The sequence below is a fragment of the Tursiops truncatus genome, chromosome 15, assembly GCF_011762595.2.
Source record: "Tursiops truncatus isolate mTurTru1 chromosome 15, mTurTru1.mat.Y, whole genome shotgun sequence".
Classification (NCBI taxonomy): domain Eukaryota; kingdom Metazoa; phylum Chordata; class Mammalia; order Artiodactyla; family Delphinidae; genus Tursiops; species Tursiops truncatus.
The window spans coordinates 5,914,631-5,942,584 of record NC_047048.1 but is presented as its reverse complement, the minus strand read 5'-3'; the positions used below and the strand labels follow the sequence as shown (position 1 = coordinate 5,942,584).

The 27,954-nt window shown below is 51.6% G+C and overlaps 2 protein-coding genes across 2 annotated transcripts in view; one reads left to right on the top strand and one right to left on the bottom strand.

The window, feature by feature from the left end:
* Positions 1-27,954, bottom strand: part of MYH16 (myosin heavy chain 16) — a 56,300-nt gene that overhangs the window by 18,482 nt on the left and 9,864 nt on the right. The window contains exons 9-30 of the mRNA XM_073793224.1: positions 27,599-27,702; positions 26,651-26,789; positions 25,510-25,778; positions 23,760-23,930; positions 22,043-22,222; positions 20,209-20,335; positions 19,360-19,418; positions 18,357-18,444; positions 17,859-17,976; positions 16,553-16,673; positions 13,142-13,278; positions 11,718-11,799; positions 9,406-9,579; positions 7,515-7,742; positions 7,045-7,103; positions 6,393-6,528; positions 3,900-3,986; positions 3,534-3,679; positions 2,107-2,197; positions 1,601-1,657; positions 848-934; positions 313-558 (exon numbers count right to left, since the gene is read on the bottom strand). Coding sequence (XP_073649325.1) covers positions 313-558; positions 848-934; positions 1,601-1,657; positions 2,107-2,197; positions 3,534-3,679; positions 3,900-3,986; positions 6,393-6,528; positions 7,045-7,103; positions 7,515-7,742; positions 9,406-9,579; positions 11,718-11,799; positions 13,142-13,278; positions 16,553-16,673; positions 17,859-17,976; positions 18,357-18,444; positions 19,360-19,418; positions 20,209-20,335; positions 22,043-22,222; positions 23,760-23,930; positions 25,510-25,778; positions 26,651-26,789; positions 27,599-27,702 — 2,906 coding nt within the window. The remainder of the gene's footprint in view (positions 1-312; positions 559-847; positions 935-1,600; positions 1,658-2,106; positions 2,198-3,533; positions 3,680-3,899; positions 3,987-6,392; positions 6,529-7,044; positions 7,104-7,514; positions 7,743-9,405; positions 9,580-11,717; positions 11,800-13,141; positions 13,279-16,552; positions 16,674-17,858; positions 17,977-18,356; positions 18,445-19,359; positions 19,419-20,208; positions 20,336-22,042; positions 22,223-23,759; positions 23,931-25,509; positions 25,779-26,650; positions 26,790-27,598; positions 27,703-27,954) is intronic.
* KPNA7 (karyopherin subunit alpha 7) overlaps positions 552-27,954 on the top strand; it is a 93,525-nt gene continuing 66,122 nt past the window's right edge. Inside the window, exons 1-6 of the mRNA XM_073791900.1 lie at positions 552-2,640; positions 3,972-4,159; positions 4,286-4,377; positions 17,772-17,959; positions 22,576-22,800; positions 23,769-27,723. The gene's annotated coding sequence lies outside the window, so the exon portion shown is untranslated. The remainder of the gene's footprint in view (positions 2,641-3,971; positions 4,160-4,285; positions 4,378-17,771; positions 17,960-22,575; positions 22,801-23,768; positions 27,724-27,954) is intronic.

Below are 27,954 nucleotides of genomic sequence, written 5' to 3'. Positions count from 1 at the left end.
GAGGATATAGTCATACTAATGTCATGATGATCCTAATAGCTCACATTTATTGAGCTTTTCTTACGTGCCAGGGACTGTCGTAGCCCTAACAACAGCACTATGAGGTGGGGATTATCATTATTCTCCATTTTACAGATGGGGAAACCGAGGCACGGTTAGGTTGTGCACCTTGGCCGAGGTTATACACACAGCCAGTGGGGTCTGTGACGGGTCCATCTTGGTTCCCTTCACAGCATCTAGAATGGACCTCGGGCCCGTCGGGGGACTCGGGGGATATTATTCGTGAAGGCTCTGCGGGGTGTCCCCCCTCACCTTGGACTTCTGTATGGTCTCCACGCTGGCGTTGAGGTCGTCGATCTCAGCCTTCATGACCTGCTTGTCCTTCTCCAGCTTGGACTTGACCCTCTGCAGGTTCTCCACGTGCTCGGTCAGCTCGGCCATGGAGTCCGTGTGCTTCTTGCGCAGTGTGGAGGCCGCTGCCTCGCTCTGCAGGGCCACCTCCTCCAGCTCCCGCCGCAGCTTCAGCAGCTCGGCCTCCCGCTTGCGGTTCTGCTCGATCTGGGGCGGAGCAGAAGAAGGGCTTGCGGGCTGGCCGGTGCTGGCCTCCCTGGGGCATTCAGTCCAAATCCCAGCTGCGTCCACTGAACCGAGGAGCCCCAGAAGAAAGTGGACTGAACCAGCCCCCTCTTGCCTATTCTTTATCATTGATTGGTTTCTCCTCAAGGGAGCCCCGGGAATTCAGCAGGAACTAACTGGTCCTTATCCCCCTGCTCATCGTCCAGCATTTGTTTCTCCACGCAGGCAGGCAGGCAGGAATCGGGGTTCCTGGACACCCCGAGGATGGTACCTGAGCAGATGTGGCTCCCCCAGCCTCTTCCAGCCTGTCACTGAGGTCTTCGAGGTCTCGGGACAGGTCACTGCGTTGTTTCTCCACCTGGGGGGAGATGGGGTGACACTGACCTTGGCCGTCCAAGAACCCCTGTTTCTCTGGTAAGGATTGTGATCACCATGTGGCATCTGTGAGGCCAGGGGCCTGCGCTTGGGGAGCTCTGCACTCTGCCCGTCACCCCCCCCCCCCCCCCACTCAGCAGAGGATGCTGTCTGTCCTCTTCCCTGCACTGGGGGGGCCTTAGTGCCCATCCTGCCACCCAGCCCAGCTGGGCTGAAGCTGGAGTTAGGTGTGTTACGATCCATCTCCCTACAGGATCCCTGCCCTCAAGCCTTCCTCCACTCCTGGCTCTTCCTTTCACACCTTCGTACCTGTGCACATAAGTGCTATTTGATTCCCTTTGCCTAGAAACTCCTCCCCACCTCAGCCTGTTGAATGCAGTCTTCCAGTCCCCAGGCTAACATTGCCCACTCTCCTTGGACCGCACAACAAAGAGCATCTGTGCCTCTTACGTCGTCATTAATGGGCACGTGTAGCACAGGGCCTGGCACACAGTAGGTGCTCAAGAAACAACAAGTCCTTTCCAACCGGAACCCCATCCTCCCCCCTACTGGTTTCTCAACAGGAGTTTCTGCTCGTTGTTGGATTGTAGCTTCACTGGGTCCTTTGCCTCAGGAAAGGAGGGAGGAAGCGTAGACGCATCTCACTTACCTTGGCTCTCATTGCCCTCTCAGCCTCCAGCTCTTCCTCCAGCTCCTCGATTCGGGCCTAGCAGGCAAAAAGGCAGACAGAGCGGGGCATTTATCTCTCCTGGGTGAAGTTAGAGACCCACCCACTGGCCTTTTAGAATGAAAATGATGGAAGGCAGCTAAGTGTATGTGGGACGCTGTCAAAAGCAGAGGGAAGCGGGCCACAGAGAGTGTGTGCAATGGTCCTGAGGCAGGAGGGAGGCTGGGGTGTGTGAGACCCCGCAAGGGGCCAGAGGGGCTGAACGGAATGGTGGGGGAACGGTGGGTGACAAGCCAGGGAGGGAGCAGGGGCTATTGTGGAGGGTCCTGTGGCCACTGTGGGGACTTGGAATTTATCCCAGCATGAGGTGGACATCAGTCAGTCTCTGAGGACTCTGTGGCAGCAGCAGATCCGCTGATGTGAGCAAAGGTGCAGGCCAGTGCCTTTCAAAAGAGGATCTGGGTCTCCTCCATCCCGCACAGACAGACCTGGTGTTCCTTTAGTTTCCGCTGCAGCGTGGAATTCAGAGACTTCTCATCCTCATATTTAGAGTTGACAGAATTGATTTCCATATCTCTCCTGCAAGAGAAGGTTTGACCTCCTGAGGAAAAGCTCTGAGGCTAGACCAGCAAGCTGGCACGGGAATGGAGCTGGGGCTGCCGGGGGAGACCTTGACCCTGCTGAGACCCACTCAGCCCTGACCCCTGGCCTTCTCACCCTACAGATGAGTCGCCCTACAGAGCCCCAGGATTTGCTCCACTGGTTTTTCACTCACTCATTCATTCACTTGTGCATTTATTAATTTGCCTTCAATTTATTGAGTCCCTCCTGGTGCCAGACATTGTCTGGGGTTCCAGGGACACATCAGTGAACAAAACGGACAGAAGTCACTGCTCTGGTGCAGCTTACAGTCTAGGGGCTCCAGCATCACACAGATGCTTGGCCTTTTTAGGGAAAACGTTCCTCCAAAAAAAGGCTGTCTCCTGATGTGAGTTCCACGTGTCAAGAGCCACGTGTGAGAGGTAAGATGCCAGAGACCAAGCAGGTGGGGAGGATGGGCAGGGCCACCCGCACCTTCTGGGTGTGCCTCCCAAGAAATGTGCTGAGATGCAGATTTAGCGGCACACGCCCTCTTGGCAGCCTGTGGTGCTTTAGAATTGCCCTAGCAAAATGTGCTTCAAAGATGCATTGTCCAGGGGACTTCCCTGGTGGCACAGTAGCTGAGACTCTGTGCTTCTAATGCAGGCGGCCTGGGTTTGATCCCTGCTGGGGCAACTAGATCCCACATGCATGCTGCAACTAAGAGTTTGCATACCACAACTAAGGAGACCATGTGCCACAACTAAGGAGCCCGCCTGTCACAACTAAGACCTGGCGCAACCATATAATTAAATAAATATTTTTTAAAAAGATGCATTGTCCAAATTCTGCCCCCTAAAAGCTTTCCTTACCTGCCTCCTTATCTCCATCCCTTCAGCCTCTTACTCAGTTCCGGTTTATGCTTGGACTATTGCAGTAGTTGTCTTCCTGCTTTCTCCACTCCACATGTGCTCCATGTTATTACCAGGGTGATATTGCTAACATATCCCCTCAACTCCTTGTGATCTTTGAGAGCCCAATTTTCAGGTTTCTGCAAAGACTCCCTGACCTCTGGGGTGGGTGCATTGCTTAGTACCTGTGTCCTTTCCAGCGCCCAGCAGGCCCTGTGTGAGGCTGGGAACTCCCTGAGAACAGGGAAGCACCTGCCCCTCCCTCCCTAATCCTCCGAGCTGAGCACAGTGCCTGGTACAGAGCAGGTTCAGGGGACATGCACTGATACACATGAAGCCCTCAGCAGAGTGCCTGGCGCCGGGTGCCATCCAGGAAGTGCTAGATATCGCTAACACTGCTACGGGCAAAATGAAAGACTGCGTACTTTTTCACCACCTCCTCGAGATCTAGCTTGGACCGCTCCATCTCATTGAGATTGTCAATGGTCATCTTCAAGTCACTCTCAGCTTTCCGGCGAGCTTTTTCCACTTCCGCCCGGATTTTCTTTTCCTGTTCCCAGTTATCCTCCAGCTGCGGAGACAAAAAATACAAAAGAAAGTAGGGTGTGTGTGTGTGGGGAGGGTTGTCTGAGGCCAGAATGCAACAAAGAACCAGACTGGGTCTGGTTCCTTAGCTGTGGCATCAGAAAGGGCCTCACTTCCCAGTTTCCCAAAATGTATCTGAGATCCCTGTGACCTGGGACAGACCTGACTGTCGAGCTATAGAATCAGACCCAACGACGGGGCATTACCTCATGGATCTGGGTGCTAAGCTTGCTGTTGTTCTTGGTCAGATGGTTCACCTTGTCCTCCTCGGCTTGCAGGTCATCAAGCGTTTTCTGGAAGGAAAGATACACGTGTGTGTCCTGTGAGGCAGGCGGGAGCAGCTGAACAGATCTGGTTCTCTGCCATCACTTCCGAGCTGAGTTGATGATGTCAGTGATCAGTTACAGAGCACCTGCTCCTGGGTGGTGGGTGAGGCCACGGCACACTGATCACCCGTCAGCCACAGGTGGGCCCCTAGGGGTCTGTTGGGGGCTCTGGTTCTCCACGGGGCATATAGGAAATTTGGGGGGTGTGGTGCTTTTGGTTGTCACAATGATTGGGGGCCTCACTGGTACTTTATGGGTGCTTCCAGGGACACTGGACATCTGGCCTTGCTCTGGATAATGGGTGCCATGAAGAATAATTCTGCATTTCACACATTTGCTGTCGCATTCAGCCATTCACGTAAGTAAACAACTATTTATACTTTTCTGAACCTAGAAGCTAGTACCTCTTCGCACATAACACAACATTTTTTTCATTTAGTATACACTACAATTTTAAAGAATGATCTACCATGGAAACTAAGAGAAGATTTACTTCTTGTTGTTAAAATCTCCCTGAGAATTATTGACTGTTTTGTAAAATTGCATCACTGGTAGCAACCGCACTTGGCTACCTGAGTCACCAACACACCCTCGGGTGCCCGTCTACAGCCTTCAAAGACGGGCTTGGGCAGGCAGCCCTCCTAGATCTGCCTGAGCTTTTACACTTTGACAGCCCCATTATTTATTATAAATTACGTTCATTCATTTCTCCTTTTATATGGAAGGGCACTCTATTGATTTTTCTGAAGTTATATATTAGTTACATTATTATAATTTTCAATTCAGGATAGTAAGAGGGCGTTCCAAAATACAGTTGATCCTCATTATCCATGAATTATCTATTTGCCGGTTTACCTACTCGCTAAAATTTATTTGTAATCCCCAAATCAATACTCATGGTGCTTTCGTGGTCATTCGTGGACATGCAAAGCGGGGCATGTTCCCAGCTGAGGTCAGATAAATGATGCTCTGTCTCCTTGGTTCGTCTCAGACTGCAAACATGTGTGCTTTTCCCAGTCTATGTAGTGCCACGTTTTCTACATGTCAGTGCTCTTTGTTGGTGATTTCACTGCTTACAGTGGCGCGAAGCACGGTTCTGCAGTGCTGTCTGGCATTCCTGACGCAAGAAGGCTGTGATGTGCCTTGCAGAGAAAATCTATGTGTTGGATGAGCATCATTCAGGCCTGAGATACAGGGGCTGTTGACCATGAGTTCAATGTATCAACAATATGTACTGGGGCTTCCCTGGTGGTGCAGTGGTTGAGAGTCCGCCTGCCGATACAGGGGACACAGGTTCGTACCCCGGTCCGGGAAGATCCCACATGCCGCGGAGTGGCTGGGCCTGTGAGCCATGGCCGCTGAGCCTGCGCCTCCGAAGCTTGTGCTCCAGAACGGGAGAGGCCACAGCAGTGAGAGGCCCGCGTACCGCCAAAAAAAAACACAAAAAAACCCCAAAACCCAAAAAACAATATGTACTAAATAAGGTGTTTTTCAACAGAAATACACATAAAACAAGATAATGTATCGATCACCATCATATGTATGATGTATTGAGGGGTTGACAAAAACACTGTGACTAGAGGCTTGCAGGAAGATAACCCTGTATTTCCCCGAGAGCAAAGGTTCAGTATTTGCTAATTCAATGACTCTATAGAACATCGCTACCCCGAATAATGAGAACTGAGCATATTTGCTATAACAGGGGGTTCTGGGTTTGATACGATGGAGAGTCACAGTCTAAGGGGAGGTGTTTCCAGAGGCGACAGAGAAATGTGCTCGGGGGACATATTGTAGATTCATGATGTCAGCAAACACAGGGATGAGGGTCCACTGTCTAGTTCTGGGCTTCAATTTGCTCCTGGCACCTGTGTCTAGGTTAGGAGGTGCTCCACGCCATGGTCAGCACTGGTGGGTGGTCAGAGTTGGCTCCACACTCAGGAGCAACTGAAACAGTCGGGTGGGCTCCCCATGACCTCAGGAACTCAGGCCTGTTGTTGCTGCAACGAATCAGGGTTCCCTGGTGCTTTAGAGCTCACGGCGCACTTCCATACGCCCACTTCATCCTTATGACTCTGGGAGCATCCCTCCCACTGTGCCTGGACCATTCTGACGCATGCCTGCTGACCCCTTTCACTCTGAAACCTGTACTAGTTTGGGTGATAAATGATATGTTCACCCCACTTAACAACAAACCTGGAAGGAAGGTAGCAAGTGACTGTGTCCACTTCACTGATGAAGGCATTGTGTTGTAGGGAGACACTGTGACTTCCCCAAGGGCCCCAGCTGATGGGCGGCAAAGCCGGGATTCGAATGAGGGTCTCCCGTCTCCGAGCTCCATTTGCTCCGCCAAGAGGAGAAGTGGCCGGTGCCTACCTGCTGCAGCTCCTCCAGGGCCCTCTTCTCCTTCTGGAGCTTGGCCATAGAGTCTTCTCGAAGCGAGAGGTCCCCAGTCAGGGTGCGGACCTTATGATCCAGGGCCTGGAGATGGGGCGGCAGGGGAGAGCCTGGACTTTAAGGCTGGGAACACCCTCAGGGGGAGAAGGGGAGGAGAGTACTTGCCCCGAGAGAGGGTTCTCAGCTTGGCTGTTCCCCAGAGCCACCTGGGAGCCTAAGAGACACCAATGCCCAGGGCACAGCCCAGCCAACCAAGTCAGAATCTTGGGGGTGAGGGGACAGAGAGAACACCGTCAGGCCTTGGCTACTCAGAGCCTGGTCCTTGGACGGCAGCCGTGCCTTCGCCGGGGACTGTGTTGGAAATATAGCCCCTGGGCCCCGCAGGACCTGCTGGCCCAGAGCCTGCGTCTTATTGAGGTCCCTGTGGTTCGAGTGCACATCAAAGCTGCAGACGCCCCGGCTTAGGCAGCATCCACCTCCCCCTGCTCGGGGACCCCACCCACTGTGAGATAGGAAGGGGGCCTGGGACCAAGGTCGAGCCAGACGGTACCAGGAGTCAGGGAGCCACTTGGAAGGGCAGCAGCTGCTTGTTTGGGCAGAAATCCAGCAGCTAAAGGTGACCCCACCTTACAATATGGTTGCTTCCTCTGGGAAGGGGGAGGGGTGGACATGGTGCTGCAGAAGGATGTTCTGTGAGGGGCCCCAGGGATGCTGAGGCTGAGTGGGCAGAAGGCCAGGCAGACGCCCAGGAATCCCAGGCACGAGGAGAACCAGCCAGGCCTGGGCGTCCCCACGAGGGGAACAGCTCTCAGCCCCCTGAGTAAGCTGCTCTGTCCAAACAATGGACGTGTGCTCTGTCTGCTCTATCCGACATCGTAGCACTTGCTGCGAGCGGCTACTGAGCCCTCCATACGCGGCCAGGTTGACCGAGGAACGACATTTGAAATTGTAATGAATTAAGTTAAAATAGCTGCATGTGGCTGGTGGCTCGGGTCCCGGGCAGCATTGCTATATGGGCTCTGGGTGTGGCCCCTGCAGGGCAGCGGGCTGGGGGTTCCCTGGCCCTGGGAGGAGCAGGGTCTGGCCCAGGGGCCTCCCCACCTGCTTCTCCTTCTCCGTCTTGGCCAGCGTGGTCTCCAGGCCCTCGAGGTCCCGCTTGAGGTCACTGAGCTCCCCCTCCAGCTTGCGCTTGGTGGCGCTCAGCGAGGCCGATGTCCCCTCCTCCTCCTCCAGCCTCTCCCGCATGTCAGAGATCTGGCTCTCCAGCTCCATCTTGGTCTTCATCATCTGGGTCAGGCGCTCCTCCGCATCTATCAGGTTCTCTTGCTCCTGGTGGAAGAAAGAGAGTACTGGTCAAGGGCAGGGGCCGGGCACCTGCAGGGGAACGTGCTGACGGATAGGCCTCGGGCTGATGGGCCCCCAACAAACGTGTCCTGGGGGCTGGACAGGGGCTGGCTATCTCTGAGCTTCTTGGTGACGAAGCCTCGTCCAGGAGTGTGGTTCCCAGACCCGCAGCAGCAGCATCACCTGTGAGCCGGTTAGAATGCAAAATCTCAGTCCCCACCTGTGACCTGTTCATCTGAATCTGCTTTTTAATGAGACCCCAGGTGATCAGATTCACCTTAAGGCATTAGCAGTGGCCTAGGAGAAGCCCGGGCCACTCAGGCAGGACGCCTCTGTCCATTCAGGCTCTGCCGTCTCATCCACTGATCCCATGTGGGCCTGTGCTTGCATCTGCCAACGTGGAGGGGCACGTCCACCCAAATAACTCCCAGCATTGATTTAGCACTTCCGTGTTAACAAACCATTTCCCGTCCCTGGTTTCTCCTTATAACAACACTGAGAAGCAAGCCAGACAGGTATCATCTATAAGCTAGGGTTCAGAGATGAGGGAACCGATTTGCAGAGGGGATGGAGTTGTCAAAAGTCACACAGGCAGTAAATGTCAGAGGAGGGGCAAGCGGAGTGTCCACTGGGGTCTCCCTGAGATGGGGTCAGTGGTGTAAGACAACAACTGCCCATGGAGTCAGAAGACCAGACCAGCTAGATGACTTTTGGTTCATGGCATAAATTTACTGAAATTCATTCTCTGCAAAATAAGGGAAATGATCATCGTGAGGCATAAAGGGATGGAGCACATCGTGGCGCTTCTGTAAACGGAAGATTCTTTGATCCTTGTATTCACGCTCGGCCTCAGCCTCCCCAAACATAAAATGAGGGTCCTAGCCTGAGCAACTTCTCAGGGGGGTGGAAAGGATGGGAGAAAAGATGTCAGATACAGCTTGGGGAAAATGGATAGCTAATGCAAGTGCTGACACGCTCTCGGCGAGGAGACGTGGCTGTGACAGAGCAGGAATGACCAAGATGGGACTGGACCCCTCCCAGTTGTGGGTCTTCTACTGACCGGCTTGCGACCTTGATCAAATCTCTAAAGGTCGGTCAAGTGGAGTTTCCTACCCTGAAGGTACACATGAAAATCGGGCGTCTTATGAGGTGGTTGTGAAGCTCGAATCAGAGAAGGAAGGACCCTTGTAAACCAGAAGGGTCACGGCAGTGAACCTGCTCATCGTATTGGGAGTCAGGCTCCCTACAGAAACTAGGTCATATGTTCTCCCCTCTGTGTTTGCACTTGATGGGCGAGGAAGAGGAAGCAGAGAAAAGAGGGCAAGTTCCCTAGGTCCCCAGGGAGCCAGGCTCACCCCAGAGGTGCTCCTCCCACCGTCTCGTGGCCCCCCTGTCTGGACGATGCCCCAGGCCCAGCATGTACTGTATGTGTGTGCGCTCAGCCTGCTGCTGTGGGCGAACAGGAATTTGATGGAGACTTTTTGGTAGTTGGGTCCAGGATGACATGGCAATGAGAGAAAGAGAAGGCTGGGAATTCCCCAGCGTCTGGAAGGACACAGCTTCTTAGAAGGCCACTCTCCCTCCTTCTGTGGGTCTGACTCTTGCCAAGGCCCCCAGCTCCTGCCGCTGCCCCCAGGGCCCCACATACTGCCTGCAGCTGGATGGTGAGGTCATTCTTCTCCTGGCTGAGCGTGGCCATCTTCTCCTCCAGATCCTTGATCTTGTCTAGCAGCTCCTGCGTCTTGGCCGCGGCGTTCCTCAGCTCCTCCTCCTTGGCCTTCATCTCCTCCTCTTGCCGAGCCACATTCAGGAGTGGCTTGACCTGGGTGGCAAACAACACTGCAGAGTGTCAGGGAGATGGGCTTTGCCAGGGGACTAGGTGTGGGCTGCTTTGCCTTCAGCCAGGAATTGTCGCTCCTCTTCTGCACCCACAGTACCTGTCTGGACCTCTCTGTGCATTTGGCACTTCTCATCCTACAAGAGTGCCTGGGTCCATTGGGTCCTCTGCCCTGCTAGACCACGAGCCCTGCCCTCTGCCCCTCCCCATCTCCCTCCTGCCCTCAGTGTCTCTACAGCACCAAGCAGAGCAGGCAGGACAGGCCCTCGGGATATTTCCTGATCTATGGATACATTATTCGGGAGTGCAAACACCATGGATTTGGGAGAAGGAATGGCCTCTCTTTGAAGATGACAGATAAACCTGTCATTGCCAGCCTGGTCTATGGGGATCTGGGATATTGCAATGCAAAATTTGCATAAAAAGGTGATAGTGGGCTTCCCTGGTGGCGCAGTGGTTGAGAGTCCGCCTGCCGATGCAGGGGACACGGGTTCGTGCCCCTGTCCGGGAGGATCCCGCATGCCGTGGAGTGGCTGGGCCCGTGAGCCATGGCCGCTGAGCCTGCGCGTCCGGAGCCTGTGCTCCGCAATGGGAGAGGCCACAACAGTGAGAGGCCCGTGAACCGCAAAAAAAAAAAAAAAAATGTGATAGTAAGTATCACTTGCAACTGTGTTACACTTTTTATCCAGTGAAAGCCTCCCCCAAGGTGTTGTTTTTTTCCATTGATTCAGCTTATCTGACTTAGTTAAATAAGGTTAGAGCTCACTTAACACGCTAAGAGTAAAGGATTTTAACTTAATTTTATGTTTTCACTTATTGGAACAGGATCTTGCTCCGCTACGTTTAATTGGTGAAGTTTTACTTTCTGGTAAAGAGCAGAGAAGTTTCTAGGCTCTGTCTCCTTGTCATCTGTGGTCACTTATATCTGGCTTGGAAGGAATCTTAAAGGCTGTTGGTCTGGGGCTTCCCAAAGGGTAATACATACACTGAGGGGGCAGGTGAGATGGATTCAACCTTTGCACGGAAACCTTTTGATTTTCATTGTTACATGGTTACTTTAAAAATAATTTTGAAAAGTAATAGTTTAATACATGATTTTGAAAAATAATAATTTTTAAAAATGAAAAGAACTCGTGAAATCCACAGTTTTATGCATAACGTTTGCTTAGGATGAGACAGGTAAGGATGTGAAGTTTCCTTTTAAAATAAAAATTTCGAAATAAAACAGTGAGTTGATGTAAAGAAAGAAGGTCAGTCATAGAACAGGTGGGGAAAATGTCATACTGACTAAATTTGAGAAATTTTTGTTTAGATCCCTCTGCCGCCTCAGGCCCTCCAGTGGGCCAGCCTGTGCATGGGCACCGCTGGGGATGCAGAACTTACTGTCCCTCCCTTTCAATTTGTGGTCAGCATGGATTGTTAGAAAGTTCTTCCCTATGGGGAGGGGAGAGAAGCTTCTGCTTGAGTTGTCGGGGGCTCAGGGCCCCCTAAGATGACCTGGAGCCTGGGCCAACCCTCCACGTAGCTGCCCTGAACACCCCGCCCCTCAAGACAACACTGCCCTCCGGCCCCCTGAATGCGGCAGCCCTGCCCCCGGGTCCAGTGCCGTGCTTCCTTGTAACAGGGACCCCAGGTGGGACGCCATGCCCCAGCGCCACTGGAGCCTCATGCAGTAGGTTGGTTCGTGGCCGCCTGCATTTGCTGAGGGTGGACTGCTTACTTGGGTGCCTGCAGCCTCCCCTCCTGGCTGACTCACTCACCCCCACTGCTGCCTCAGAACAGCCTGGGAAAGGAGAGGTCGGATCCCATGATTTCCTAAAGTCCAGGACTTCACTGAAGGAGCTGAGATGCTTCGACATGCCCAAGGGTGAGGCACTGCGCACCAAGCCCACTTTTGTGGGGAGGGGGCTCTCTGCATCCTAAGTGGGTTTTATTTTGAGGGATGAGTTGAAAGGTGGGAAGACACACTATCGTTTTTCTCAGGGAGGATTCAGCCCCCTCCTGGAAGGAGGCTACACTCTTCCTCCAAGGTGCCCTCATTTTCAGACTGTCCCTGCAGCATCCCACGGCCTCCCATCCCCAGGAGGCCCCTCCGCCCAGGACTGCGGCCCCTCAGTCCTCACCTTGTTGTAGAGCTTCCACCAGCCCCAGAAACGCAGCTCCAGGAACTTGCGTGTGTTCCGCTGGATGACCTTCAGGCCAACTCTGCAAAAAAAAAAAAAAAAGGGAAGAATCCAGCATTGCATGGGTTAAAATGAAGGCATGGGGGGCAGGGGAGGGGACGGGGGACTGGCCTCCCCGATGGAACCAGCTCCTCCCGGACAGCTCAGGGTTGAGCTCATTTCTTCCTGCATTTCCCTCCTTCTACTCCCTCACCGGAAATCATCCGTTAGTCTCCAAATCCCATCAGTCTGCGGTCTCTGGAATCAGCCCTCCTTGTCCCTGACAGCTTCCTTCAACTGTCATTTACTGAGGATCTTCTGTGCACTGAGTCCCACCACTCAGCCCCTAACTGGTGTCCCTGCCTTTGGCCGGGGTCACAGGGGCCCTGCTGGTGGATATCAGGACTTCATTACTGTTATTATTTATTCATTACTGTTACTATTACTAATACTATGACCACAAGAGCCAGAGTCAACCACAGGGCAGCCAGGGTAGCCAGAGCTATTTTCTAATTACCATTTTAGGGAGATGGCTGAGAAACACAATTCTGAGGGCAGCGATTTGGGACAAGGATTTCTGGCTTCTAATCCTGACTCTTTCTGCATGGACCTGGCCCAGTACCTTAACCCCTCTGATCTCAGTTTCCAATCTGTAAAATGGGGGTGCTGATCCTACCACATCCCTCTCACAGCATCATCATATGGATCAAGTAAGGGGAAGGCTGTGAAAGTGACTGTAAAGAGAAGGGTTTATATTAGGTGGTCCCTGTTAGGAGTTGAATTGTGTCCCCTCCCAAAAGATACGCTGAAGTCCTAACCCCCAGAACCTGTGAATGTGATCTTATTTGGAAATAAGAGTCTTTGCAGATGGAATTAACTTAGTTTAAGATGAGGTCATATTGGAGTAGTGGGGGGCCCCTAACCCAAGATGACTGGTGTCCTTATAAAAAAAAGGAAGACCGTGTGAAGACAGACACAGAAGAACACCTTGTGAGGACAGAGGCAGAGATTGGAGAGATGCAGCCACAAGCCAAGGAGTGCCTGGGGCTACCAGGACTGGAAGAGGCAAGACAGGCTTCCCCTCTCGAGGCTTTGGAGGGAGCTTGCCTGCCAGCACCTTAATTTCAGACTCCTGGCCTCCAGAATCATGGGAAAATAAATTTCTATTGTTTTAAGGCACCTGGTTTGTGGTACTTTGCTAATGGCAGCCCCAGGAAACCAACACAGGCCCCAAAGAGGGTTCTTTGGGACAACAAAGACATTGGCACCCTCCCTATCTCACTGCCCAGTGTCACTGGTGGAGCTGAGCACTGTGTGTGTGGAGGGGTCCCTGGTCATTCCATGTGGATGGCGTGGCTTCAGTAGGCCTGCCCCACTGGCGTTACCTTCGTTCCAGCATCTTCTTGAACTCAACCCTCATGAGGAAACCCCGGAGCCGACACTGAAGCATCGTCAGGATCTTGGCCAGACGCTCGTCCCGCATGTCCTCGAGCTTGGCCAGGACGCCTGCTCGGAAGAACACCTGGGGGAAAGACACATGGATCTGAGAATAGCCCCTCTGTCACCAGAGCAGCTGCTTAGCGGGGAGTTCACAATGAAAGAACAAGAAGTTCTGACGGGTCCTTCAGACTTCAGAGACCCTGGGAAACAGCTGGCCCTGGCCTGGACATCTGCACGGCAGGGCGTGCCAGCCTCAACATCTATTTCCTCTCGCTCTTGGACACTCCCGTGGGCTCTAGTCCTGGCCTTGCAGTTACTAGCTGGGTCACCTTGGACATGCCTCCTCACATCTTAGGGCCTCAGTGCCTCATCTGTGAAATGGGGTTGTTGATCCCTCCCTTAGAGGGTTGCTATAAAAATTAAATGAGATAACAGGGAAAGTACTTCTGCAAACTGTGAAGTTCTGAGTAAAATGTGATAAATCGTTTGGATCTTCACTGTTACCTATGGTGACTGCCTGGCAGCAGGGTGCCAACGGGCCTTCCTTTTTACCACTATGCAAAGCAGCCTTGGGACAGTCATGGTCCCACGGGATATGGGAGTGGGAAGAGGGGATAGTGGTTCAGCAGGGGGAGTTGACTTTCTAGAAGGGGGACAGAGTTTTCCCAGTGGTGCACAATTTCAGGCATCCGGCTCTGTTCTATGAGTGGGACTCGTCCCCAGGAAAAGAAGAACAGCTTTGCAATGCATGTTAGAAAGGGCCAGAAACACCCAACCTCAGGGCAATGCGAATTAAGGTCACAAGATACCACTCCCCCTCCCCCGCAATCTGCAACACTGAAGACTTCTGATAAAACAAGTGTTGGCAAGTATGTGAATCAACGAGGGGGTGGGTGGTGAGTAAGTACAGTTTTGGAAATTGGTTGTCACTCCCTCAGTGTGTATCTCAACCCTGGCTGCACATCGCCCCCACCTGGAGGGCTTTGGAAAGATGCCGTTGCCTGGACACAGGTGACTTCAAACAGTTTCTGGGGTGGGGAGCTCAGGCATCGGTGTTCCAACCTCTCTGCCCCCACCCTCAGTCTGGATGATTCTCATGTACAGCCAAAGTTGAAAACTTTGTTCTAGAGAAATTCTTGCATAGGGCCATGTGTGAGGATGTTGATAGCAGCATTGTTGGTAACTGAGAAAAGAAGGAGCAATCCAATTTCCAAGGACAGGAGACGGGACAGGTGTGGCATGGCCATCAGAAGTCCTATGATATGGCTGTGACCATGAACAAACGTCACATACCAGCCAACAAGGATGAATCTTAGAAACATGATTAAGTGACAAAAGCATGTCAGATAAGATACCAAGTATGATAACTTTCATGAAGCTCAAAACCAGGCAAACCTTGGGCCATGTGCATATGTGATAAAACTGTTTTTGAAAAGGCAAGGGTACAGTTAACATTCAGGACAAAGGTTACTCCTTGGGGTGGGGAGGAAGGAGAGGAAAGAGACGTAAAGATGAAGTTCTGGGTTTTTAAGTGGGCTTATGGGTGATCGCTTTATCAGTGTGTTTTATAATGCACCATATTTTTATAGGCTTCTAATAGGACGTGATAGAAACTTCTGGAAGTATAGAAGGAACCAGGAGACCCACACCTGTCCTCAACCTGCTTTGGATGTGCTAGGGCACCTTGGTTAAGTCACTCTCCTTTGGGGGAACGTGGTCTCGTCTCCTGTCCAGTGGGAGGGCAGGACCCCAAGTCCTTTCAGCGCTGGGAATCTCTGATTCTACACGTGGGGGCAGGGATTAGAGCCCCCAGATGAATATAAAGATGTGGATGCTTGGATACTGACAGGGAAAGGATGGAAAGGGATGCTTCTTCCCTCTGCCCGCTCCCCACCAATCGTAGGGTAGAGACATTGGGCTTGATATTTCCAGATTAATTGTGGTTGAGGTTTGGTCTTTGAGGAGCAGTGAGGCAAGCATGTGGCTGGTGGGGAAGGCCCACGTGAGCCAAAGCCAGGGATGGGGACACAGTGTACAGGCGGAGTCATTCTGTTCTCTTTTCTGCCCCTGCCACCAGAGCCTGCCTGGCACCGGGGAGCAAAGCAATCCGCAGCAGCCCCAGGCCTTTACCTGGACCTGAGGTGCCCCATGCAACCCTTGAACAACAGCAAGATCAGTCTGTCTGCCCAGGGGTAGCTGTGTCAGATACAAGTCACGTGACTTCCCTGATCCCATGACGAGGGGCCTGAGGCCTGCCCTGTCCTGCCTAGTTCTGTGAAATTGGGCATGTCACCTCTATGTCTTCTCCAGGCTTTCTTAAGTTTCCCACCCATCAAAGGTGGGGTGGGGGAAGGAGCTGGTCTCCAAGGTTCTCTCCAGCTCAGGTATTCAGTGATTCTGTGACAAAGCCTGAGAGTTCCCATAAGTCAATTTATCTCCACACAGCACGTCTCAGTGGTGCAGGAGGCCAAAGCTAATGGTTCTGGCAGGTTTGAAGGCAGTATTACAATCCTGCTAACACCAATGGCTACAAAGCAAGCTGTAGGGAGCTAGGGACTCTTTCTGTTCTGTCCACCTGCGTATCCCTAAGCCTAGAACTGTGCCTGGCACGCAGGAGGCACTCCGTACGTGTTGGATGTACATGCAGCTGGGAGCTTCCCTGGGCATTGTGCCACACCAGGCCCACAGAGAAGCTGGGCCTGCCTGTGTCCCCCACGAGACCAGGACGGTCAAGTGACCCACTCCAGGCTGCACGGCAGCAGGCTCCGAGCCTGAGGCAAAGCCAGGGCCCCTCTTGCATCACCCTGACTGTCATGTTGGGGTGAGTCTGGTTGGGCAGGTGTCGATGGGCACCTCCCACCATCAGCCTGGCCCTTACAATCCTGACAGGACTCTGCGGGGCCAGGAAGTGGGACAGACATGGGCCCCATGAGTCAGGATCAGGCGACCGCTCTGTCTGAGTCAACCCTGACTCGCCTGCCAACTCAGGGCTGGGACTCGTGGTGTGGGTGGGCTGGGATTAGGGTGCTTCACCCCCGGACCTCGCCCACACACGTACCGTGGTGCCCCGGTCCAGTCCAGGACCTTGATTCCGATCGGCTGCTTTTATTCTGAGAAATCTGTGGCCCATGCAGTCCTAATATTCTCCTGTTTATTGAGTACCTCTCTGTCTGAGCTGGGTTCTCACGCACGCTACTCCCAATCCTGTGAGATTGGCTTTACCAGCCCTGATTTTTCAGAAGGGGGCACAGAGGCTCTCAGCAGCTGAGGGGCTTGACCACCTGGTCTACGGCTGAGCTGGAATTCACACCCTGACACCCACCTTCTTGGGACAAGCCTGAGTGGGAAGACCCTACCTTGGTGTGTCCGATTTTGTATTCATTCACATCCAAGTCGATGCTCCCAAGCAGCAGCTCTGAGGCCTTCTTGTTGTCCACGAACCCCTGAGAAATCACGCTGGGGTTCAGCACTTGGTACCTGTCGGGAGAGGCGATGGCAGTCCCCATCATCCCCAAGTTGTCAGCCCAGGAAGTCTACCCTCACAGTTATCATCGACCTGTGAGATGGCCTTCAAATCAGGGATTAGACTTGTTTCGCAGAGGCCCATGGCAGGCAGAGGGAGGGGACTGACAGGAGACGCTGGGGAGTAGATGTCGGTGTGGGTTGGAAGTTCAGCGGGGAGATGGTCTTAGAAATGAAGGCACCAAAATCTTTCCTTCTTCATCTTTTCCTCCAGACATGAGAGAACTGCTTATTTTCCTGACCTGCCAGTAGCTCCCTTAGTCCTTCCCCAGCTAGGGACTTCAGAGGGCTTGGACAAGATGACATCTAGTGACCCTTCTTGCTCCATCAATCTGCGGTCCTATGTTCTAGCAATTAGGGAAGGGGTCGAAGTAAATTAACCTCTCAGGTGGAGGTCTCAGTTTGGGTTCCCCCAGAATCAGACCTTGAGACCAGGAATCGAGTGCAGGTAGTTTATCTGAGAGGTGGCAGAGTTGGGGAGTGGGTCAGGGAGGCCAGCAAAAGGCATGTTATCAAGCCAGTTATCAGAACAGGTAACTGGGGCTTCAGGCTGCTGGGGGACCCTTGTGTGCTGGGAACAGCTCCCCCTGGCTCACAAGCGCCTGTGTGCATCTCTCCCCAACCCTGCATTCAGTGATGTCATATTGGTAGCTTGAAGTCAGCCGTGGTGGGAGTATTTATACCATGGAAATCGGAAGATATTACAAATCAGGGCTTCTTTTTTTTAAAAAAAAATTTAACTTGGAGGACCCATTGTTAAGCATTTACCAACACACAGCTGTCTGAGAGCCAGTATAGAACATGCCTCAGAGTTAGCCCATCATCAGGGTGAGGGAGCTGAAGCATTTATATGCCAAGTGTCCTTAGTCATTGGTCGAGGGCTGCTCCTGGGGAGGCATTAATTCCTGATACTTTCAGCCTGCCAAGTAGCAAAGCAGGCTCTAGCAGCCAGAGAGAGCCCTCGGGCAAAGAAATGCAGGTGCTGGCTATTCAAAGTTGGGCCATTGTGTACTGAAGTAGACAGTGAGATAGTGTCCATCACTGTACCCATAGTGTCTGCTCCAATGGGACTACATTTATCAAGAGTCAACCCCTGGAGACCGAGAACTGTACTCAAGCTATCGGGAAGACACCACTCACCTCTGTTTGAACTCTGGATACTGCAGCCTGTTTGGGAAGCCCTTCCTGCAAATACGGATGCCTTCCAGGACTCCATTGCAAGCCAGCTGGTGCATGATCAGGTGGGCGTCCACCACACCTGCCAAGAGGGAGGGCACAGGGTGGGGAGTCACTGCCCTAGGGTACCCTAGGCCACTCCTTGCCACTCAAGGAGGCTGAACTCAATATCCAGGTCTTCAACCCTAATCTCCAGTCACTGCCCAGGGTGTCCCAGGTCCCCCACAATTCAGCCAAGGCCCAAAGGCTCTCCTGAGTGTGACTTCTGCCTAGGTGGGCACCACTCTGCTTTACAAAGTAGCTAGAACGTGCTGTTTAGATGATCCACTGTTGGAGGTTCTTTCAATGCCCCGTTTTACCCCAGTCATTCCTGGTGATTAAAAAGTGGACTTAATTTGGAGTGACCCCCAACTTCACACATCCCGAGGACTTCCAGCTGGGAGACGTGTCCCCATGATGTACCTGATTGCTTGAACTCATTGGGGACAATACAGCGGACAAAATGGGGGGAGGTGCTGTGGAGGGTGGCCATCAGCTTGTTCAACTGCTCCTGGGGGTAGAGGGAAAGAAAGAGCGAAGCTCGGCGTTGGTGTTGCAGGACACCCGTGCTCAGGAGAGGTATTTGTTTAGAGTTTAATTAATTTAATTACAATTACAATTCAGTGCTTTGGTCACACCAGCCACTTTTCAGGTACTTGCTAGCCACGTGTGGCTAGTGGCTATCGTACTGGACAGCATATTGGACGGTGGCTGCCATATTGAACAGAAGAGAACATTTCCATCATCGCAGAAAGTTCTGTCAGATAGTGATGCTCTCAAAGGTCCAGTAACTTGCCCAAAGTGACATGTTTTACAGAAAGAGGGACCCTCTGAGTTCAGTGCTGGCTCATCGTAGAATCTCGCTACTAGAAGGAACCGTAGTACCTGTGTGGACAAATCCCTCACCATTTTTAACTTCCCTACTAGAGGATCCCTCCTCTTACACTTGGATACATCCAATGGGGTGGCTCACTCTGCCTCAGGACAGCCAGATCCTTGGGAAACATTGAAATCGTTCTTTGTGCAACATCTCACCATTGGCTACATTTCTGCCTTTGGAATATGTTTCCAGTAGTGCCCAAACTTTGTGGAAGTTGTGCCCAGCCCAGAAGACCTGCCAGCACAAGATCTTAGGCACTATATTTCCACTTGTTATGTTGGGCACGTCCCATCATCCTCTGGGTTTCAATCTGAAAAAACGCAGTTAGACTGGACCATCTTTAAGGGTTTTTTCTGCCCTATGGTCCTGTGGTTCTGCGCCCTCTTCAGAAGGAAACGGACCCCTGAAATGAAAGAGGCAACCATAGGCATAGAAATGAAATCATCTTGTCCTGGGCCATGAGGTGGCAGCCAGACCACTACACCATTGGAAGGGATGGTTGGGGGCAGTGGTCACAAGGTGGCCTCTGGAGCAGCCCCTACTTACCCTGTAGAAGTTGGAGACGGTCATGAAGGAGGACCCTCGTTTCTGCTTCTTGCTTCCAGCTGAGGAAGAGAGATAAGCATGTTTCACATCAGTACCCAGCACAGGGGCAGGCAGCCCCATTCAGTGCTCTGTGTCAAGGACGTGTGTTCTCTGGTTTTGAAAAGACTTGTCTGGGGACTAGATGAGGTGGGACCCCCACACCAGGAAAACGAGATCTACCAGGGAGAGGGTGAACGGGCTGACTGTGGCATAACAGTCACAAGGCGTGCTGTGCTTCCTGGAGGGTCTGTAGGCCTTTGTGATTTAGGGCTGGCCCAAGGCAACACACTGCTGCCATTGCCTGGGGAGGAGGAAGAACCCACACGATCTGGAGGAATTGCATGCTGGTGGTGCACACATCTCTGAGCCCAAGGAGATTTGCAGTTCTTGTCCCTCTAAGTGGCGGCCCTGTTGGGTGTTCCCCTATGGGTCACATGACCTCTACTGGGTAGGAGGCACAACTGAGCTTGACATTTAAATCAGACAGGAGAGTAGGGAGCAGAAAATAAGCACAGAGCTTTTGGGCATCAACTTTTCCAAAGCAATATCGCTCCACCTAGACGTGATATGGGCCCAGTGATCAATTCGGTTGATGGAGGAAGCTCCCAGGATGCATCTGTACCTCTTTATTGCAGTAGCATCCATAGCCGATCTCATGCAACTTGTCATTCATTCATTCATTCGTTCGTTCATTCATTCATTCATTCAACAAGAGTCAAATATGAGAGTTTTTGTTTTCTTTTTTTTCTACTTCTGGCCGCTAAAGGGTATTGGCACAGAGAGACTGGACACACGAAGGGTCAGCCATACTTGGAGCCTCCTCTTCTTTGAAGAGAAGGGCTAGGAGCCCCAGGTTTGATTTCTGGAACAAGCCCACCACTGTTTCATTCAGGGGGTCTTTGTTCTTCTCCAGCCAGCCCGTGATGTTGTAACCCACCTGGAAGGGGGCAAATGCCAGTGGTTACATTTCAGGCCCAGGTTCCACCTTTCAGGTCCCACAGCCAGAACCTCAACCTACATCTTTGTCTACTCTGGATTCCCAGGACCAACCTTCAGCCCCATCTCCTGGGACTTCAGTTCCTGTCCTGATGACTTGCCTGGAGTCCCGGGATGTCCATGAACCCCCATCTCTTGGGCATTTGCAGTTTGCCTGTCTAGGGCACCCTGTCTCTGAGCTTACCCACACACCAGGACTCCCCAGCTACTCTTTGCCAGGTGTGACCTTCTTTTATATGTCTTGCTTTGCTGACCACACTGAGCCTCCCTGACCCCTGGGTCTTCTTCTACCCAGGTTGGCTGACCTTATTCCTAGCTCAGTGATTGACCTTGACCAGTGGCATCCCAAACAACATGAAGAACTCCCTACAAGGGCATCTGTTCTCTCCTTGCTGAGAAGCACACATCCCCCCGCCATTGCTTGGTGGGAGTTGGGCTCCATCCATCCAAACTAGGGGCTTCCTGTGTCCAAGTAATTGGACATCCACTAATTTCTGGTTCCCATTTTGCCATGTAGCCCCAGCTGGAGAGGCAAAGAGGAAGGTGCCTTTCAGATCCTTCCGTTGAGCACGGAGAGCCTAGGGACGCAGATGAGAAGACAAAACCTTTGGGCTTTCCTTCTCCTGCGTGGTGTATGACATTCATAACCTCTGGGCCTCATCTTAGAGCCTTCTTGGAAGTGCATAGGCCCCATTTGACTTTGGATGTCCCGTTGCTACAAACACCAAGCCCTTCTCATTTCATCGTGGAGGGTGGGGTGGAACACTGCAATTCGGCCCCAAGCCCGTTTGCTCTGGGTAGCGGCACAGTCCATTTGGCCAGTAGTTGGCATTATCATGGTTGTTGAGATCATAAAAGCCCCGATGCCCAGTCCAACAGCAGCTTTCCTGACAGCTCTGTCCTAAGCCTGCCATTTCCCCGCAGCAAAACCCAGAGAGGCTCAACAAACTCCTTGGTAACAGGAGGCGTTGGCATTGATGGCAACACTGATTGTTTCCCCCATCAATTATTCAAATAAACCTGAGTCCTAGCTGCACTTAATTTCCCTCTTCCCCAAGGACTAGGTTTGTCATGAGTGAAAAAGCCACTCCGTAAATGTCACCTTGTTAGTTTGGTGGCCGCATGCTGTCAGAGGGATGAATGAGTCAACTGGGGAATAATTGATGGACTCATGGACTTTTTTTCCTTCTTTTTGCAAGTTTTGTCTGGTTTTTTTTTTTGGCCTTGCTGCGTGGCATGTGGGATCTTAGGTCCCCCAACCAGGGATTGAACCCGTGCACCCTGCAGTAGAAGCACGGAGTCCTAACCACTGGACCGCCAGGGAATTCCCTGCAAACATCACCATTTCTGACCAAGATCGAAGTTCAGCCGTCAAACGAAGGGCCATAGACAATGGCATGGCCCTGGCGGGTCTGAGGGCATGAACTGCTGGGCATCCTTGGCTAGATTGCTTTGGAACTCCCAGAGGGAGAAGTGAGGAGGAAGTACAAGCCAGAGGTCTTTTCAATCAACTGATCACCCTGTTTGATGGTGGCTGCGTTAGGGGGAGGGAGGAGGCCTCAGCGAGGGTGTGGCAGGACAGACCTACATTTGTGGGAGATGGAGGCAACAGGCAGGTGGACACAGAGGGTGCCGAGGAGGTACTCACGGTGCCTGCATAGTGGACAAGCTCGAAGTGGGCCTCGGGCCCCTTGCCCTTGCTCCCCTTGGGCTTGAGGAAGTTGCTGGACTTGCCCAGGTGGTTGTCGTACAGGGCTGCCTTGAATGTGGCGTCGGTGGCCTTGGGGAAGACACACTGTTCCTCCAAGATGGAGAAGATGCCCATGGGCTAGAAGGGAAGAGGAGTGGATGGCATTGGAGGGGGCCAATGGGGTGACTCTGGTGCTGGCCTGGGGCTGGTGGGAGGGGTGCCCCAGACCCCACGTGGCCGGCCAGTATGCAGAACTCTGGGCAGTGACCTCTGGGAATGGTCTAGTCTTCCATGGCCTTCGAATGCCATGACCTTTTAGACTTGAAAGAGGCTAGAATTCATCAGGTCCAAGAGAAGGGAAGACTGACGTCTCTGAGGGGGCTACATAGCTCCCCAAATGCCAATCCCACCCAAATAGTGGTGCCAGGCAGGCTTGGCTCTCAGAAAAATGGTGACATCATCAATGACACCCGTCTTCTCTTCTAAAGCAGACTCCTGGAAGAAAGCAACGCTTGATCCCAAAGCTCCAGCATGAGGGCGTTTCAGGCTCTGTGACAGCTGGACGGGCAGGTATTTGTAGGTATTGCGGGACAGGCAGTCCACTGCCTGTTTTGGAGACTTTTCCAGGGAGGTAAGGCTGGCCCCTATTGAAGACCCCTGGCTGCCTGGATGATAGCTTCTCTATGACGGGCCTGAGGGTGAACCTTGGAGACAAGGTATGTTCTTTCTTTATTTTTTAACTTTTTACTTGGAAATAATTTCAGGCTTGCAAAAATGGTGCAAAGCATTCCTGTATATCCTTCATCCAACTTCTCCAAATGTTACCATAACCTCTGTACATAATGATGAAAACTACGAAATCAAACTAAGAAATCAAAGTCTGTTCGGACTTTGTTCAAATTTTGTCATCTGTCTTGTTAATGTCCTTTTTCTATCCCTTTTCTGCATTTAATCAAACAGTATATATTATTTTTTCTTTTCTTTTAAATTTTTTTAAAAGATTTATTTCATTGAAGTGTAGTTGATTTACAATTTTGTGTTGATTTCTGCTGTACAGCAAAGTGATTCAGTTATACATATATATATATATATATATATATATATATATATATACATTCTTTTTCATATTCTTTTCCATTATGGTTTATCACAAGATATTGAAGATAGTTCTCTGTGTTATACAGTAGGACCTTGTTGTTTATCCATTATATATATAATAATTTGCATTTGCTAATCCTATATATTCCTGAATGAGGCCATTTGTTAAAACATTCCCTATGGTGTGATTACAGGGGAGGCTATTAGATGGCCTTGGTTAAAACCCAACTCTGCCACTCATAGGATGGATGACCTTGGATAGGTGACTTCCTTTTTCTGTGCCTCAATGTGAAATGTTTATAATAAATTCTGTGAAATGGTTATAATAAATTCCTCCCCACCATTGGTAGCTTGTGATGATCCAATGAGTGAAGGCATAAAACAGCCGAACCAACAGTGGCCATTGCAGTGACTGTTGTACCCATTTTGCAGAGAGGAAGCTTGAGGTCAGATAAACTGAGGTCATCTGCCATGTTGCTGACTCCCCCGAAACCACAGGCCCCAGTGAAATCCCTTCCTGAGATGTGCCCCAGGGTCCTGACCTCTCTCCAAGCCCCTCCTTTGAGAAGTGTGGTACCTTTTCCAGGAGGTCGATGCAGGCCTGCAGGTCAAGGCCAAAGTCAATGAAGACCCAGTCGATGCCCTCCTTCTTATACTCCTCCTGCTCCAGCACGAACATGTGGTGGTTGAAGAACTGCTGCAACTTCTCGTTGGTGAAATTAATGCACAGCTGTTCGAAGCTGTTGAACTGTGGCAGGAAGACAGAAAGAGGCGCATTAGCCCAGACGCAGACACAGCCTCTCCCCGGATTGAGAGCTGGTCCACAAGCAGAGCTAAAGCTTGCTGAGGGCCGACCAGTGTCTGGCATTTCCCCGGATGCACCCATCACCCGGTCAGTGCTCCCATCGGCCCTGCAAGAAGCCCTTCTCAGCTACCCTCCCCTGCAAAGGCACAGAGCCTGGGCCACCCAATGCTGCTGCCAGCACCCAAAACTCAGACTCTGGCCCCGTGTGGTTAATGAACATCATTTTATTTCTAGAGATGGATCATTTGAGATGCTTTATGGGTTTGACCTCCTGTGTGCCTTTAGACAGTTCTCTCTCTCTCTGGTTTTTCTCATCCTCATCTGGAGGATGAAGCTGTTTGAGGGGTTTATAAGCCTTTTTATTTTTTTTAAACCAGAGACTGCTTTCTCTGAATGAAACCCCCTGCTGAAGCCTCGTATGAAAAACAGGTCAAAGGAGAGGTGCCATTGTCATCACAGAGCAACCTGCATGGAGCAAGTACGTGTGTCAGACCCTGGCTAAGCTGCATCTGCTCAAAACCCTTACAAGGCAAGAATGATGAGTGTCCTCATCAAAGATGGGGACACAGAGGCACACAGCTTGGAAGTGGAGGAGCTGGGATCCCAGCCCCATTTGTCTATTGCACCTGCCCTGCTGTTGACACAGGTGTCATCCTCACTCCCTGGCCTCACCCTGCTGGCCATCAGCGGCTGCCCAGAAGTCCAGGCGGCGTGGTTTGGAAACTCTCTCTAAGGTTCTTTCCACCTATGGAATTAAATGATTCTACTATAGACAGCAGCCACATTAGCCTTTTAGAGCCTGAGAGAAATTGGGCTAAACTATTTTTTTTTAACCCATCTGTGGCTAGTAGAAATCTTAGAATAATAGGACAGTGGAGCTGAAATGGACCTTAGAGGTCATCTCTTCCAGACTGCTCATTTTAGAGTTGAGACAACTGAGGCTCAGAGAGGGCCACTGTCCGAAGGCCACACAGCTAGTTGGTGGCCAACCCGAGTCCAGAACTAGGTCTCCCGACTCCTAATCATGCTGCCTCCAATTACAAAGGTAAAATCTTCCTGACCCATGGCACTCATCTTATGATGAGACCTGAGCCTCATTTTTGTGGGCAAGAGGTGGGAGCCACCAGTAGTGTGCTGATCAGCTCTCTCTCTCTCAAAAAAAAAGCCTGATTTGTAGTGTGGGCTGATCTCCATGGTGTAAATACACCTCGGACATGTGTCAACAGGATGGCAACTGGTCACAGAGTTCTTGAAAATTCACCAGTCAGTTCTGGTAAGCCAGTACAGGCTGGATCCAGCCAGCACGGCGCTCATTCTATCTGTTATGTTCTCCCTGTTCTTTGTGACTTGGCACCGTACAAATGAAGATGGAACTTTCCGAAAGCCAGAAGCCAGAGAGCCAGGAGCAGACTGAGATCGGCAGGCCCCAGGTCCGAGGAAACAAGAGAACCTTGGTGAAAAGTCACTTATCAAAGGAGGGTGGCCACCCCAAAGCAGAGACAGAATGCGAGGCCAGACACACCTCAAAGATCTCGAAGCCGGCAATGTCCAGCACCCCGATGAAGAACTGCCTTTGCATCTTGGTGTCCAAGGTCTTGTTGATCCTGACCACCAGCCACTTGAACATCTTGTCATAGATGGCCTTGCCCAGGGCCCCGATGGAGTTCTGGCACTGTTCCATGTTCTGGCCCTTCTGCACAAACTCGTTGCCTACTTTGACCCGGGGCCTGGTGATGCCCTTCTGGAGCTCCCCAGAATTGAGACCCATGAGATGGGCGACTTTGTCGGCCACTGAGTAGGGATGGAAGAAGCAGTTGAGTGAAACAAAGATGGTGCCCTGCCCCAGAGAACTCCAGCACTGTCTATCGTGTTTAGAGAAGGGGTTGGGGGGAGGGGGAGGAGACCCCCATGTTGCCAACAAGAAAACAGAGGTCTGAAGCTGTGCCGTAGATATACCGTGGAATACTCTGCAGCCATAAAAAGAACAAAATTTTGGCATCTGCAGCAACATGGCTGGACTTGGTGATCATTATGGTAGGTACAATAAGTCAGACAGATAAGGACACGTACTGTATGATATCACTTATATGTGGAATCTAAAAAATACAACAAACTAGTGAATATCACCAAAAAGAAGCAGACTCACAGATATAGAGAACAAACTGGTGGCTACCAGTGGAAAGAGGGAAGCGGGGGAGGGGAAAGATGGGCTGGGGAGTAAGAGGTACAAACTATTAGGTATAAAATAAGCTACAAGGGTATATTGTACAACACAGGGAGTATAGCCAATATCTTATAATAACTATAAATGGAGTATAACCTGTAAAAATTGTGAAGCACTATATTGTACACCTGTCACTTATATAATATTATACATCAACTATACTTCAATTAAAACAATTTAAGAATGAGGGGAAAAAAAAAGAAAACAGAGGTCTGATACGGTTTCCACGCTTGCTCAAGGTGAAGGGGCAAAGCAATATAGAAGCCAAAATTATGTCTCCGACTCTGTCATGCCTTCCCAAGGATCTTGATGTCTGGATATCAAAGGAACATTCTCGGTTTACATCGTGTCTCTGAAATGTGCAGGAAGCCCTAGAGAGCCCCGAGCCCCTACCCCCGCCGGCTGCTTCCTCCCTGCATGGCCCCCGCCCCACACCTACCCTCCGTGGTGTCCACTTCAGCCTGCTCCTCTCTGGGCTTCTGCTTGAACTTCATGTTGCCAAAGTGCATGATGCCCCCAGTCAGCTTATACACGCCGATCTTCTCCTCGGAGCTGAAGCCCAGCACGCCAAAGGCTACCTGCAAGGCCACAGGGAGAAGAAAGCCAAGAGACTCCTGGCTCCCTGTTCCACAGAGTGGAGGCCACCATGGGGTGGCACCTATGGGCTGCTGCGGCACGCTGTGGACTCTGGAGGTCAGACACACCCTGACCAGAGAGAGAGAGGACTGTTTTCCTCCAAGGAGTCCAGACCAGATGCTCCATGAGATAGTCGTTGTATTTATTTAACCTCTCTGGCCTCAGTTTAGTCTTCTGCAAAATGGGTGGTGGTAGGTGATCATTAGGATAAACCAAAGTGATGTGTAAATGTTTAGTCCTGTGCTTGACACATAATAATAACCAGGAAGTAGTGTTATTCTTCCCATCATTATTACTGTTTCGGCTCCTAGCTAGGTACCAGGAGAAGGGGAAGGCAAAGGTGCATCAGGAATCAATTCGGCTGTCAGGGAGGAGAGAGTACACAATATCCCTAACAGAATTCTCAGGTGCTCCATGTCACAAAGAAGGAGAGAGAAGGTGCCGTGGGAACTGGTGGGACTAGAGGGTCACATCTAGCTGGGCTGGGGAGGAGGAAAAGTCACTTGGAGTAGTTGGCCCCCTTAAGTCCCTATCACATTCCAGTTCAACTCTGCAAAGAGAAACTGCTTGCTACGACAGCCTTGGGAAAAATGCCAGCTGCAAACCCCAGAAATCTCCATGGGAGAATCCAGGCTGCTGCCTGGTGGCTCTGAGTGTCCCCCCCCCGATCCCCGACCCACCCAGTACTGGTGGCAGTGCCTGCAGGGCCCCAAAGTTTCCCTGTCTTTCCCCAGCCATGCTGAGTACTCACGTCTGTGACCTGCAGCTCCTCCCCGTCGTCCATGTTATCCACGGTGGTGACACCCTGGCTCACCCAGAAGTACTCCTTAGGGTTGGGGACCAGCAGAAGACTCTCTGCCAAGAGCAGGAAAGCAGGTTAGCAGCTTGGTGACACGTGGTTTTCTTCTTCTTCATTTTTAACCCATATCTCTACATGCCTCCCACGTGCGAGGCATGGTGGTGTCATCATGGGGGTTACAGGGCTGAATACAACGTGGTCCCTGCCCTCTGGGATCACCCAGAGTCATGGAGGGACTTGAACAGGGCATATGAAGAACTTTAGAGTGGCAAGAGGGTCTCTGGAACTTGGTTGTGCCCTTTGTCACT